This window comes from Phyllopteryx taeniolatus, chromosome 3, assembly GCF_024500385.1.
Source record: "Phyllopteryx taeniolatus isolate TA_2022b chromosome 3, UOR_Ptae_1.2, whole genome shotgun sequence".
In the NCBI taxonomy this organism is placed as follows: domain Eukaryota; kingdom Metazoa; phylum Chordata; class Actinopteri; order Syngnathiformes; family Syngnathidae; genus Phyllopteryx; species Phyllopteryx taeniolatus.
The window spans coordinates 24,282,454-24,297,069 of record NC_084504.1 but is presented as its reverse complement, the minus strand read 5'-3'; the positions used below and the strand labels follow the sequence as shown (position 1 = coordinate 24,297,069).

General features: G+C 39.1%; 1 protein-coding gene across 1 annotated transcript in view; it reads left to right on the top strand.

Annotated features, from left to right (window-relative positions):
* Positions 1-14,616, top strand: part of ipo11 (importin 11) — a 110,677-nt gene that overhangs the window by 91,117 nt on the left and 4,944 nt on the right. The window contains exon 29 of the mRNA XM_061767816.1: positions 298-382. Coding sequence (XP_061623800.1) covers positions 298-382 — 85 coding nt within the window. The remainder of the gene's footprint in view (positions 1-297; positions 383-14,616) is intronic.

Below are 14,616 nucleotides of genomic sequence, written 5' to 3'. Positions count from 1 at the left end.
GGAAATATACATTGAAATGCTGGCAATTTGTATTTGGATGATCTCAAGCACAATACAGGTGTTAACATCAAAGGAAAGATCAGTGGGGGGGGAACCAAACTTCTATATATCTAGTTTTCATAATAAAGTTACAAGGACTCAGAAGGCTTCTTATCTTTGCGCTCGGCATTCTAATGAATCAATATGAATTGCAAGCAACATCATCGTGTGCGCATAGCGCCTGTCCTGAAGTTGTCTCCTGCAGTGCAAGTATATGTATGGTTATTAATATTGAGTTGAATATTATTATGTTTGCAGTTGCATGCTGATGAGCCACTTTGAGGAGCCCAAGCTGAGTGACGATGAGGAGCCGCCGACCGAGCAGGACAAGAGAAAGAAACTAGTCAGTCAAATAACACACACGCAAGCATACAGTTCTCTAAACCTTTTCTCCCATACTCTAGTTTCACAGTTGTATAATTTTATTTTTCACTTTGCCAAAATGCCTCAAACAGTGTTTTTGAATGTGGACTAATAAGGGCATGTGGCCAAGACACATGCATACATACAGAAAATTAACTCAACATTTCATGTTCATTTCGGTCCACTAGAGATGGGCTTGTTGATCAATTAATACATCCAACGTGTGGAATTGACTCTTGATTAATCTTGTCTTCAAGCAACTGAGTTAAAATGACGTATACTACAGTAATTGACTACAAGCAGCCGATGTGCTGTAGATTCATTGTCGACTAGTTTACTGTCTCAAAGGTCAGAGGAGAAAGATGTTAAAAATGTTCTTGATAACTCTAGAACCTCTTTAAAAACCACATCTGCTTCAACATAATTGAGATGACACAACCCACCTCTCCTGTACATACCCTCAACTGAAAAAAACCAAAACAAAATCCCAAATACTTGGCTAACACTTTGAATCTTGTGCATACTTGCGAATACTCACTACTGTTTGGGAATCCCCGTTGTAACATACACTACTCACAAAACATTTAAGGATATTCTGCTTTTGGGTGAAATTTCAGGATGAACGTGAAATGCAATATAACATTTACACATTAATTAAATGTGACCTTTTGTTTGTTAGTAAAGGTTTTATTCATCATCAAGCAGGTTAGACAAATGGCTTTTTGATTCACGTTTGTTGTGGTAAATTCATGTCATCTGTGCGCTATCAATTAGTTTATTTATAGTTTATGTTGATCTGCTTGCAAAACATGATAGATTTGGGAAAGTATTGGTCCTTGGGAGAAACCAAATTTTGAATTTGGCCCTTTTCCACTTAGCATTCAGGCTTAGTACCCTAGCTGCTACCAATTCCAAATCTTGAGATTTACAAGCTGCCCTAGTGCTGCATCATCACTTGTAAATTCAATTCCTACGAGTCATGGTAGCATGGTTAAAGTTACCCAATCAGGGGTGTCAAATTCATTTCTGCTGCGGGCCACATCGTAATTATGGTTTCCCTCAGAGGGCCGTCCGTCATGAGCACGAACACATATACAGTAAATGTACAATTGCCTCATATTATTACATATACACAAAAAAAATCGATGAATAAATATATTTGAAACCAGAAGCCAGTAAAAAGTTGTTAATTCCGTTTATTTTGAAATGGGGATTGGTAACAAAAATGTTTGCAATCAACGTTATATAAAAGGGAAGACGATTTGCAATGTTGTTATTTTATCAAGAAACATGAAGTCAACGCACTTGATTTGCTTTCGCGGGCCACATAAATTGATGTGGCGGGCCGGATGTGGCCCCCGGGCCTTGAATTTGACACCTGTGGCCTAGCTGTTGAAAGAGAACTAATAAGCGTCTTTTAAGTTATATATGGTGTCTTGTTTTAATGGTGTGCTTTTATTTTGTTTTGTAAATATGAACATGCATCCTGTGTGGGATTAGACTTTCTCTGCAAACCCCAATTTTTACATTTTACAAAATGACCACCATCACCTTGCAAACATATTGTTTAATAATAATTTAGCTTGTGTATATACCCGGAATGAATCCCTAAACAAAACTGTGTATTCCAAGTTAATTTCAATGCTGTTCGGTTGAGGAATTACAGCAGTATTTTGTTTTGATTTTTTTCTTTTGTCTTTTTTTTTTTTTTTTTTTCTGGTCCTGGTCGATGTGTTCTTCTCAGCGAGTGTGTGTGTATGTGCCTGCTTCCCAGTGCACTTATCACCTCATCCCAGACCCTGACTTCTTGCTCCAGGGAATGGATGAGACGCAAAACCTCTCCCTGCTTGATAATGCATGTTCTTGTGTGTGTGTGTGTGTGTGTGTGTGTGTGAGTGTGTGAGAGATGCACTTTGAGGGAGAAAAATTTCAGGGAAAACCAGGCCTTTGACATTTTGTAGGTCTTTTTGACTCCGGTTTGACTTTTTGCTGCCGATGCTCTTTGGGAATTGTTGAATATTTTTGTGCAAAATACCACGTATAATTTTTTTCCTATTTGGGACTGCAGATAATGGTTCTATCCCCTCATAAAACAATTTTCATTGCATTAGAGCTGGGGGATATGACCTTAAAATAAGATACTTTTTCCCCAAAATCCAATTTCTGATTTTAATTGATTCCCTCCAATAAAGCACAAAAGCAAATGACAATGATATATTTCTAAACTTGGAGCAAGTGGCCCTCGAAACACAATCCTTCATACGTTTTAATAAAACATTTTAAATGTTAACAGCAATAATTTAACAAAACTATATCCTTTGTGATATGACAAGAATTGCTTAGTTTAAATAATTTTGCCAAGGAAAATAAGCCCTTCACAAACAGGCTTGAAGCATGCCCTATTACATGCACTAAGGGTTAGAGAGCTATTTCTAGTCCATATTATTCAGCCTTGGGAGGCGTATTTGATGCTGCTACCATATGTCGATACGCGACTGCTTTTGCAACGTGTAAATGGGTAATGTGTTTTGGAGGTGCAAGCGTGGATAGAATATGCAAACACCACACAAGAGGCCGTGTGACTTGAGAACCCTCTTGACTGTGAGGTCGACCAGCTTGCCACTACACCACTGAGGTGCTTCTAAATAAGACTTGGAGATTGTTTTGTTGTGTAAAATACAAGTGTCCGTCAAAATAATCGAAATAATAGGTATGGGTCGGTCTAGAAAGGAGACTGGTTGATTTAGAAATGTATCTCTGAGGCAGTCTGAAGTGCAACATAGTCACAAGCATGTACAGCTTATAATAACTTTTGGAGGACTTTGATAGTTTTAAATAGAAATACATATTACTTCGCTATTTATTCCACAATTTAAAAAAAAAAAAAAAAGGGCCTAAGGGCTGGGGGTTGTTGATTATAGAATAAGTGGACTTAAAACAGTTTTGCAGACATAAACCGATCAAATTAACATTTGTAAAGGATATTTTCAGTCAGGCTTAGGGTACAATTGTGCTTTGTGGGAGGTTTTTAAGGGATACTTTGCTAAGGTCATCATTAAAGTTTAGGTAGTCTATTCAAATGAGTAATGTTTAACGGCCTCCCTTGTTGCCTGCGTCCAAAGTTACCTCTTCTTTTTATTTGGATCCTATAGCAAATGAATACCCAAAAAGAGTCGTTCTGAAGATGTGTGTAAATGTCCAACCCTTTGGCAACAGGGAATGTAACAGCCTTTCTTGCTCTTAACATTTAATAAATCTTAGACTTGCCTCACACTTACTGTTGATATGAAAGATCCCCAGAAAATTGTTCAACAGCCAAATCATATCCCAGCTGTTATGAAGCAATCATTTTGGCGCAATGCCCCAAAGAAAGAAGAGCATTTAACAATTTTGGGGGGAGAACAAAGAGTGGAATGAAAATCTAATGGCCGCAAAAAGCTTGAGGTGTCAGACTGTCCCTTGAGCACATCTTCCAAATCGTACTGTGGGATGTGTGTTCGTCTTTCTGGCTACATTTCTGTGTATGAAATGAACGGGCAGAAAGGAAACTATAAAAAAAAAAAACACACAACCAGGCAGCCGCGTGTTTGCCATCCTTGGTTTAGAAAATAATTTCAGAATGCACAGCCTGTTTAATTGTTCTTTTAACAGATTTGATTTGGTTTATTTGCTACTTACTGCGCTGCTTAAGCCCAAGTCCGTAGACTGGAACATTTCTTCAAAAGCTCGCTCATTAAGTCAATGTCATCCTGTTTTGGTGCTATGGCTTAAGGTTTGGTAGTACCTGTGCAAACTCATTGGAAGGTAATGTGATTTGTGTCAAAACTTGACACACTTTGTATTTATATTCATGAAAAGAAAGTAATGTTTCCTGACTTATTCCCTTTCATCCTGTTGATTATTCATGAAGGGTCCCTCGCTTTTGATTGAGGGTTGCAGTCATGGTTATCTCACAGTGTTTGTCTCTTTGACTTTCAGTAAATAATGCATGGTTTGAGTCTTGTTCTTCATCTACAAGGACAGCAGCATCAAAACAAAGAACGACCTGCTCCATTGAGTACTAATGACAATGGCAGTTTGTGTCCCTGGAAAACACCACTTCAACACAATCCCATATTTTTGATTTTGAAGTACACGCGTGTACAGCAGCCTCACACGAGCGTTCTTTGTAATGTCAGCCTGACTACTTTTTCGAAAATGTAGTCAGCAACTGTGCCCACATATGCAGGCATATATTCATTGTTGGGAAAATATAAGTCAAAACTGTTCAGTGCGTTATGTTTGCAGTAGTACAGGGTCCAACATGAAGCCTTTTTGAGTGGTGGTCCTGTCAGAACCGTTACTGGCCCCATATATTCATGATATAATACGATAAGTTTGAATAATTACGTATACATGCACATTGATTAATTTAAAACTCTCATACAAATCAGTTTTTTCGAAAAGCCCCTCTTTGGCTAGTTTTGTGACAAAATATTGACAGCTTCTTTTTATTTTGTATTTATTTTTATTTATTTATTTATTTATTTATTTATTTTTACATGTCAGTTTTGATGTTTAATATATCCAATACAATGTCTTGGCACTATATCGCCAGTGCCAGTTATATTTACAGAATGACACATTACAAGAAATGTCAGGTCAAGTGATATTAAGTGAGTTACTCAAGTAGATTTCCGAGTCAACGAAAACAGGAAAACATGATGCTCCGATGAAATAATGTGGTTTCCTCCGTAGATTTAGCCCGGATAATTTTACTTGGGTATGGGTTGCTGCAGAAGCTTCAACAGCGAAATACATTTGCATAATCAATCCAGATTCTGGACGATGATCGAAGATTGTTTAACTCACATGCGCAAAACATATGCGCAGTGCCGTAAAATGGCTTGATCGATTTAAGTGGATCAAACTCAAAATATTGGGGGTAAAAAGTTAGAAGGTAGGGCTGGGCAATATGGCCTAAAATTCATATCACGGTATTAATTGAATCCCTTTACGGTAATAATGGAAGTATTTCTGAACGGTTTGTATGGTCCTTTAGCAAAGCTGTATTGATTTAAAAGAGTAAAATAAGATAATGTAATTCGGCGAGGCAAAGCAGCAAACAATATATATATTATTGAGCCCGACTGATTTAGCGATGGGCCGATTAATCAGAATCATCTTTATTCAGCAAGTATGTCAAAAAAACACAAGGAATTTGTCTCCGATATCTGGAGCCGCTCTAGTACGACAACAGACAGTCAATTGACAGAGAGTACTTTTGAGGCATAAAGACATTTAGGGAAAAAACAACAACAGTCGCTGAGCAATAAAAGGTTGCTAGTAATCTGGTAATGCCGGTACAATTTATTTATTTATTAATTTTTTTGACAATTGGGCAAAAAGATGCAGTCCTCCAGCAATTAGAGCAGTTTGAAATGACTAATAGAACAATAGTCCAGTGCAATGACCATTGTGCAAAGGGCGCAGAGACTTCAAGAAATGTATGCACTTTAAATCAGACAGCTGATTATATTGGCTGATATATCAGTTATCTGACCTTTTTGCCCCCAATATCGATATTGACAGTCTCCAGAAATACCGTATCTGTCGGGCTCCAATGTATTTACACTGCCTTGCAAAAAGCAGCTTATTTCACAGCCAGACAGCAGCCAATCTGTTATACTGGGTGCGCCAAAAAATGTAACATAGCCAGTTATTGTTAAACAACAAATCTAGAAAATCTAACATGTAATGTTAAACTGAAATGTAATCATTTATAATTTTATTGTTTTACCTTTTTTTTCAGTGCGAAGACTGACATTCACTTGCAATCAAAATTTTGAATGTCTATTACTTTAGAATACACATAATTAATAACAACATAAGTGTGCAGCATACATTTTTGAGGATATTAATTTACTCCGCTGTAGTTAATGTTTACGTATTTTATATTACTGGGAGTGGGGGTGGGGGGGGGGGGGGTTACTCAGATATGCAAATTTCAGAAAACGGAAGCAGTTTTCTTTGCCCGACACATCTTAGTTTACTTTTGACCATTTGCATTAACTTTGAAACACCAGTTTCAAAACCTTCGTGTGTTCCAGCTGTTCTGCAGATGATAGTTATTTACAATTACAATGTCGCCTGATCTAGTAAACGAATTATACATGACATTTTCAAATAAACAAAAAGTCAGAGTGCATCCTCATTTTACTAATGCACAGTTATTCCCCAGACTGGAACTCGAGAGTATGGTTCCCTGGAGGCTCGGAAATAGAAAGTTGGTAATTGGAACTCTCTTGTTCTTCATTCAAGTCAGCTGACAACTGCCTCTTAGAGGTTTTGTATCAGTATCACTGATGTGCATACAGTTGACATTAGTCTTTATAATTTTTTGGCATGTTTATAATAAATAAAGACAGTAGGAGCTTAAACGTGCCTCAGAACTTCAGTTGTTATTTTTCAGTTCAAAATATTGGTGTGTTGCTTTATACACACACACACACACAGGAGTGTACATAATAATTTTGGTCTGGCATCCGAGGTTGTTGCTTGGTTAGTAAGTTAGAGCAGTGTTTCCCAACCTTTATTGAGGAAAGGAACAATTTACATGAAAAGGCTCATGGCACACCACCAAAGAAAATGTTACAAAAAGTATCTGCCATACATTTACTGAAATAATATCGGTTTCCTCACAGATTTACTAACTTGGTGTGAAATCTGGACCTGTTTCATTGAACACAATCGGTTACACTGGTTAATTGTACCCTCCGCCATCTAGTGGAACAGCATTTAATTGTTCTGCCTTTCACTATATGTTGCTGGCATAGAAAGATGAACAAAGATACAGCAATTATGAATCACTGAGTTAGTGTGTAGTGTGGAGATGCGGTAAATAAGACGAGATCCAGTCATGTCACTTTCCTCTCCACACACAAGTGAGTGTTTTCACATCAAACAGCCAACCACTCCCTTTGAAGCCAACAACTCCCTAGTCACTTTCATTTCCTGCCCATCCCTTGAAGATACACTCCCCGAGTGAAAGTCTCCCTCTTGCGGGTCCCCACAGTAGAATATTTTCTCCAGGTAATACCTGTTTGGCTAGTCTGAAGATGCAGATTTTGGTTTATATTAGTCGATGGATATATGATTATTGATGACTGTTTCTATCATTAGCTTTTTTTTTTTCCTCCCTCATTCTTATTTTAATGAACCATTATGCTCCCTCAGCCCATCTGTCACTCTTCTGGAGATATATAGTCATGCCAAATGACTTTGTGCGTTGTAAATTCACCCCGGGATACAGAAGGCATCTATCTGTAATGAAGACGTTTCCATTTTGCTCGGTTATTGCTCCCAATCTCAGCAGACCGCCAGTGTTAGCATAATGTGATTTTCTTGAATTACAGACCTCATGTGACTACTATTCTAACCCAGCACATATAAAGATTCTCCATTCTGCTGCTGAAGGCATGCGCAACCATCACAATGAGTGAAAATATGCTTGTGTTTACCATCGTCAGAGTTAACTATGCAATAGTCATTTTTCCTCCACACATCTGTGCTCTTATCTTTAAATTCTGATTCTCACCACTTTCATGTCTTTATGGCAGCATTTTGGGTCACTAAGCTAATGGGAGTCATTAATATCAGATCAGACAATTCAGTTCTTAAATTGATCCCAACACATCTTAATTACCAATGTGCTGCACGTGGTTTATTACAGTACAAACTCATCTCTGGCTGATTGTTTGCTCAAAGGACTGCAATGTAACTAATTGAAGCTGCAACTTGAGTCTAAAACTCCACCGGGATTAATAAAGTATTCCTGGTTCCTTGGAGAGAGGGCTTGCCGGATCCGGTACATCGTCAGACAATTTCCGACTAATTGGGATTTGCTTAGGACAGATGGGAGTCATTTAAATAAAACATTCACCTTGAATAATTGGCAGTCAAAGTTGTTAGTCCACCTACGTCTCTCACTAGCTTTGTCAGACATGAAAATACAGGATTCTTTGAAATAGCTTTGGTTTTTTTTTCTTGTTTAATATGTACTTGTGTGCGCTTGGAAAGTTGAGTGAAATTGTGTAACACGTTACAAATACAGACTATAAGTTGAAACAAAGAGAGGTTTACTTAGAATACACTTTTATTGACTCTCACCCCCGAAAAGGTCACCTATTCATTTTGTAGTCCGGAGTGCATTTCCTATCAAAATAAATAACCATGTTGAGGTCCTGGCCCTCGCCAGCAGCTTTTCTCTCTCCCTTTGAAAGGTGAAGCAAACAGACGTGCAATGTGGCTTTATTTTAAATTCCACTTTTCATTCAAAAATGTCTCATACTAGTTCTGCGATATATATAAAAATATATATATATATAGACAGACTGTCACGCTTTCACATACATGTGGGGGGTTGTACCTATAGTTTTCCAATGTAATTGAAAGCATACACTCTTACAGTACAGTCTGTTTTCGGTAACCGACATTTACGCCCTCTGCCAATTCCTATTAGCAACGCATATTCCAATTTGTGTGGCTTAATTTCCTGAGCAAATGACTGCAATCACATTGCAGTCCTCCCACTAAATCAAGAGACCATAAAAGAAAGCTTAGATAAGCACTGAGGAGTGTTTTTGCGCACTATTCAACAATCTGTCTTGTCCCGTTAGACCCTTCTTATATATCTCACACCCAAAGAAGCACCTCAGCCATCGACTACGTCTAGACATGGACACTTAAGGTAATGATTGTACTGAACTCTCAGGAAATTGTTATCAGTGTCTCATCGGTGTATAATTTAACGTAGACACTTTCCAAACATCTATTAATAAAAGTCTGAGGATTACCAAGGAAAATTCTTTTGGTCAGTCTGTGAAGGGAAACCACCAATTTTTTATACATTAATTGGTCCTTGTCAATCAATCCCAAGTTCTTTCAAAGTATTAAACATGGTGCTGAAACCCATTTGTTCCTGATGGTGCATCATCACTATGTAAATGAGCCATTCACGTCTCCAGGGTCGCATTTGTTATCCTTTTTGTGAATTACTCAGTGTTGTAAAAGTGACCAAAGAAAATTCTTAGAAAGACTTTGTATAAATGCAGCCCGTTTAACCTTTATCTTTTGGACCGACTTCATGCTTTTATTTTCATCTTCTGCTCACAAGGCAATTCCAAAACCACCTTGCTTTCTTCCTGTCCGATTTATCTCTTGTAACAGTCCACCCCATTTATCTTGGACATTTTTTCAAAGGCTTGGAGGCCACTCGGTATTGGTGTTGTTTCTTCTCATCATCCCTCCAGTCCTCTTCATCCTCAAGCGTCTCTTCAGCCCAACTTGTTGCCTTCCATCATATTTGTTTGTGCTGCATATCGCCACATGGATTGTTTTTGTGCGCCACTTGGGCATGTTTCGCTCCACCCACTGTTGCTGCACACCCACTTCACTAAAGGGTAGAACACTTCTCATTTCTTGTTCAGCATTGATCTTTTTCCTTCCTAAGTCCTACATTTATCTTTTACTCACACACACACAAACAAGCACAGTTTATGTTCTGTTTCATCTCCCTGCCAGTCCATCACGCTGGATCCTAATAGACTGAATGGACTGCTTGCTAATATAACATTGCCCAAACATGCATGAAATTGTTTTTTTTTTATCCATTTTGTTCCCACCGCAGTTTGGTGTCAATCTGTTGAGTTGCTGAATTTTTACATGGCCTCATTTTTGAGAAAAAATTAATAATAATAATCAATGGCCTACCCATTCAGGTATATGATATTTCTAACATTTTGACACTCTGTGTCAATGCTAATACTTTCCACCAAGGTTTTAACCATATCCATGATATCAATTCCATTCACTAAGACTTCTTGGGAATTTTTACACTACAGTAAATCTAAATTAACAATAATTCTGTCTAAAATTCTGAAATATCTCCTAAAACTTGAAGTACTGTAGCTGACGACTTCTCACAGCAGTATGTAAAGCAGATAAAGCAAATTATGTTGTAGTTGCTTTTTTGCAGAGGAGAAGCAGATAATTTAGTTTCATCAACCCTTCGACATAAAAAATGTAATTAGTATTTCAGAATGAGAGATTAGGTCATAATTTGTCCCATTTTGATATAATAAGTAGGTAGTGACACACAAAATGTTAACGAATATACTGTGACCCATGTTATGTACATGAAAATGTTTTTATTTATACCTCAATGTGCATTGCAATGTATCAATATGGAATACTTAATTTAGTTTAATGCCATCCTAATCAGTCTTTTTAATTCACTTCATTCACAACTTGTTTCTGTGAATTTATGTCATGTAACAGTCAAATCAGCATGCCACCTGGTGATCTTGGACGTACAGTAAACGCTTTCTTTTGTGTATAAAGCCTGAGTGTCAGCAAACATTTTTAAAGGCCTCAGTGTATTGACTAACTTGAGTCATTACAGCATTCCGACTCAATCTCCCTCCTGTCTTCCTCTGTGGGTTAGTCACACTGAGTGACACCTCGCATATTTCGGATTTCTTAAATAAGGGAGTTGACAAAGTGTGTGTCGAGAATCGATAACATTGGATGATACGTTGCTCTTCATCAGTTGTGACAACATAAGAGCCGCGTTGCAGTCATGTCGCGCTGTGGCAGAGGCTTTACGGCTGGCCGGGCTTGTAGATGTTGTGTCAAAAATTAGCTAAAGGAATTAACATCTGCCTGGCATGTAATCCAGTCAACCCCACGGTGTCTGCAACATTCCTTTGTTTATGCTTGAATTCATCAGACAGCCTTACAGCTCATTACCTCACGTGTGTATGTGCCCCAGCACTCACACTGTGTTAAAGTCACGTGTTAAATCTGCATGGTGATTATTAGCAAATCTAATCCCACTCTGCACCAGCAAGAGATGGGTGTCCCATTCTGTTAAATGTAACATCTCGAGGCCCACAAGAGTATTTCCTCAGATTTTACTTACTGATTAGATTTTTGGCCAAATGTCAAGGCCACCTGACTTCCTGGCTGTCTCATTTCTGTGAATGTAATATCACTGGGAGAACTGTGATAACATCTTGAATGGATGACCTGATTGGAATAAATTTAACATTCAGTTCAAAATCCTGCATATCTTATTCCTGCTACTGTGATATATGGGCCTCGTTAAGACTATACTGTGTGTGTGTGTGTGTGTGCGCGCACGCACACACCCCTTGACACACGAGTTGAATTTGTTCCGTGACCGAGCTCATATTTACAGTGGGTACGGGAAGTAAATTTTTCACTTGATTTATTAAAAAAGAAAAACTGAAATATCACACAGCCATAAGTATTCAGACCCTTTGCTGTGACACTCATATATTTAACTCGGGTGCTGTCCATTTCTTCTGGTCATCCTTAAGATGGTTCTACACCTTCATTCCTTCAGTCCAGCTGTGTTTGATTATACTGATTGGACTTGATTAGGAAAGCCACACCCCTGTCTATATAAGACCTTACAGCGCACAATGCATGTCAAAGGAACTGCCTGAAGAGCTCAGAGACAGAATTGTGGCAAGGCACAGATCTGGCCAAGGTTACAAAAAAAATTCTGCTGCACTTTAGGTTCCTAAGACCACAGTGGCCTCCATAATCCTTAAATGGAAGACGTTTGGGACGACTGGACCTTTCCTGGAGCTGGCCGTCCAGCCAAACTGAGCAACTGGGGGAGAAGAGCCTTGGTGAGAGAGGTAAAGAAGAACCCAAAGAGGCTGTGGCTGAACTCCAGAGATGCAGTCAGGAGATGGGCAAACGTTCTAGAAAGTCAACCATCACTGCAGCCCTCCACCAGTCGGGGCTTTATGGCAGAGTGGCCCGACAGAAGCCTCTCCTCAGTGCAAGACACACGAAAGCCCGCATGGAGTTTTCTAAAATACACCTGAAGGACTCCAAGATGGTGAGAAATAAGATTCTCTGGTCTGATGAGACCATCACCCGTCCAATACAGTCCCAACAGTGAAGCGTGGTGGCAGTATCATGCTGTGGGAGTGTTTTTCAGCTGCAGGGACAGGACGACTGGTTGCAATCGAAGGAAAGATGAATGCGGCCAAGTCCAGTGATGTCCTGGACGAAAACCTTCTCCAGGGTGCTCAGAACCCCAAACTGGGCCGAAGGTTCACCTTCAAACAAGACAATGACCCTAAGCACACAGCTAAAATACTGAAGGAGTGGCTTCAGAACAACTCCGTGACTGTTCTTGAATGGCCCAGCCAGAGCCTTGACTTAAACCCAATTGAGCATCTCTGGAAAGATTTGAAAATGGCTGCCCACCAACGTTCACCATCCAACCAGACAGAACTGGAGAGGATCTGCAAGGAGGAATGGCAGAGGATCCCCAAATCCGAGTGTGAAAAACTTGTTGCATCATTCCCAAAAAGACTCATGGCTGTATTAGCTCAAAAGGGTGCTTCTACTAAATACTGAGCAAAGGGTCTGAATACTGTGTGATATTTCAGTTTTTCTTTTTTAAGAAATTTGCAAAAATTTCAACAATTGTTTTTTTTCAGTCAATATGAGGTGCTCTGTGTTCATAAATGTGGGGAATTGAATTTAAATGATTTTAGCAAATGGCTGCAATATAAAAAAGAGTGAAAAATGTAAGGGGGTCTGAATACTTTCCGTACCCACTGTACATACATACATGATTTGAAAATTAGGATTCAAATGGCTCACCAAAGTCACTGACGGCATAGTTACCACTCAGGGACGATGCAAATATGAGTGTGAACCGTTGTCTGTCTCAAGATGTGCCCTGTGATTGACTGGCAACCAGTCCAGGATCTGCCCCAAGTTAGTTGGGATAGGTCCTAGCTCTCTGCAACACTGAACAGGATAAGCCGTTTTTCTGTCAATATGGGGTGCTGTGTGTACATTAATGTGGAAAAAAATGAACTTAAATGATTTTAGCAAATGGCTGCAATATAAAAAAAGAGTGAAAAATTTAAGGGGGTCTGAATACTTTCCGTGCCCACTGTACTTGTATCTCAACTTGTGAGTGACACCTGGGGTGCTGGGTGGATTTTTTGGTGTACTCCACTAATCTACTCAACATTGAAACAGGAGTTCAGAACCATCAGAGAAATCCTCCCTTCCATTAAAAAAAAAAAGAATACCATCCCATCTATTTTCTATAGTGCCTGTCCTCATTAGGGTTTTGGGTGAACTGGAACCTTTCCCAACGAGAGGCGGAGTACCCCCTGCGCTGGTCGCAAATCAATCACAGGCCACATACTGTATAATGAATGTATAATGAAACTAGTATGCATGTTTTGGGACTTTAATCCTTAGTACCTGGGGGAAAAAAACACGTAAGCAGGATGAGAGTGCGCAAACTCCACACAGAGTGGAGATTCAAAATCAGGATCAAACTATAACCCAGATGTGCGACCCACTCGTCAACCTTCTGACCGATTTGATTAAGTGATTGTTAATGTAGTAGATCAAGGAAATTTCTCTAGTTGGAATATTGTACTAGTTCTAGAATTCTCTCACTACTTCACTAGTGTGTGATTCCTTCCCTCCACTCGCTCTTCTCACCTTTGCACTTTTCCTTACCTCAATCTCACACTTGCATCTCCTCTAAGATTGTCTCCTTTGTTCTTTTTCCTGCCATCTTCATCTCTGGCCTCTCTTTCCTCGGGGATGCCAGCAGCTTGTGCTTGTTTTTCCCAGATAAGTAGCTTGCGCTCCTGTGATTGGCGAATGTCTTAGTGCAGCAGTCCCCTCAGCATTCTCTCCTCTTTATAGCTCAAGCTTTGTTAATATTGCCTCCTTATCTGTTTGCTTTATTTCATTCTTCCCCTTCCGAGTTTGACACATTGTCGTACAAACTTACATCCAGGTTGACGTTTAGTATGGTTTATGTATCCAGTAGGTATTCATTAGAATGAATACTTTTTCCCTTCTTGAAAGAAGGGTAGTCCTATTCATGACTTGATGAAATAGAATTTTTCCAACCGACGTTGCCTGCTATGTCCAGCAAATGCCAGCAAGAATGGTGAGAGCAGCGGGAAATCGGAACTGGTAGATTTTAGGCAAAAAGTAATAATTCACTGTTTCAGTGAAACTGAGACTCAAGTTGATCATTCACTTAAGCCACGTTTCCTAGAAAACTGTTCTGTTTAGCGCACCATTGTATGATTTGGAAATGTACCCCAAATGGAAAGTTGGTACTTCGAATGAGCATAATTGATTGTT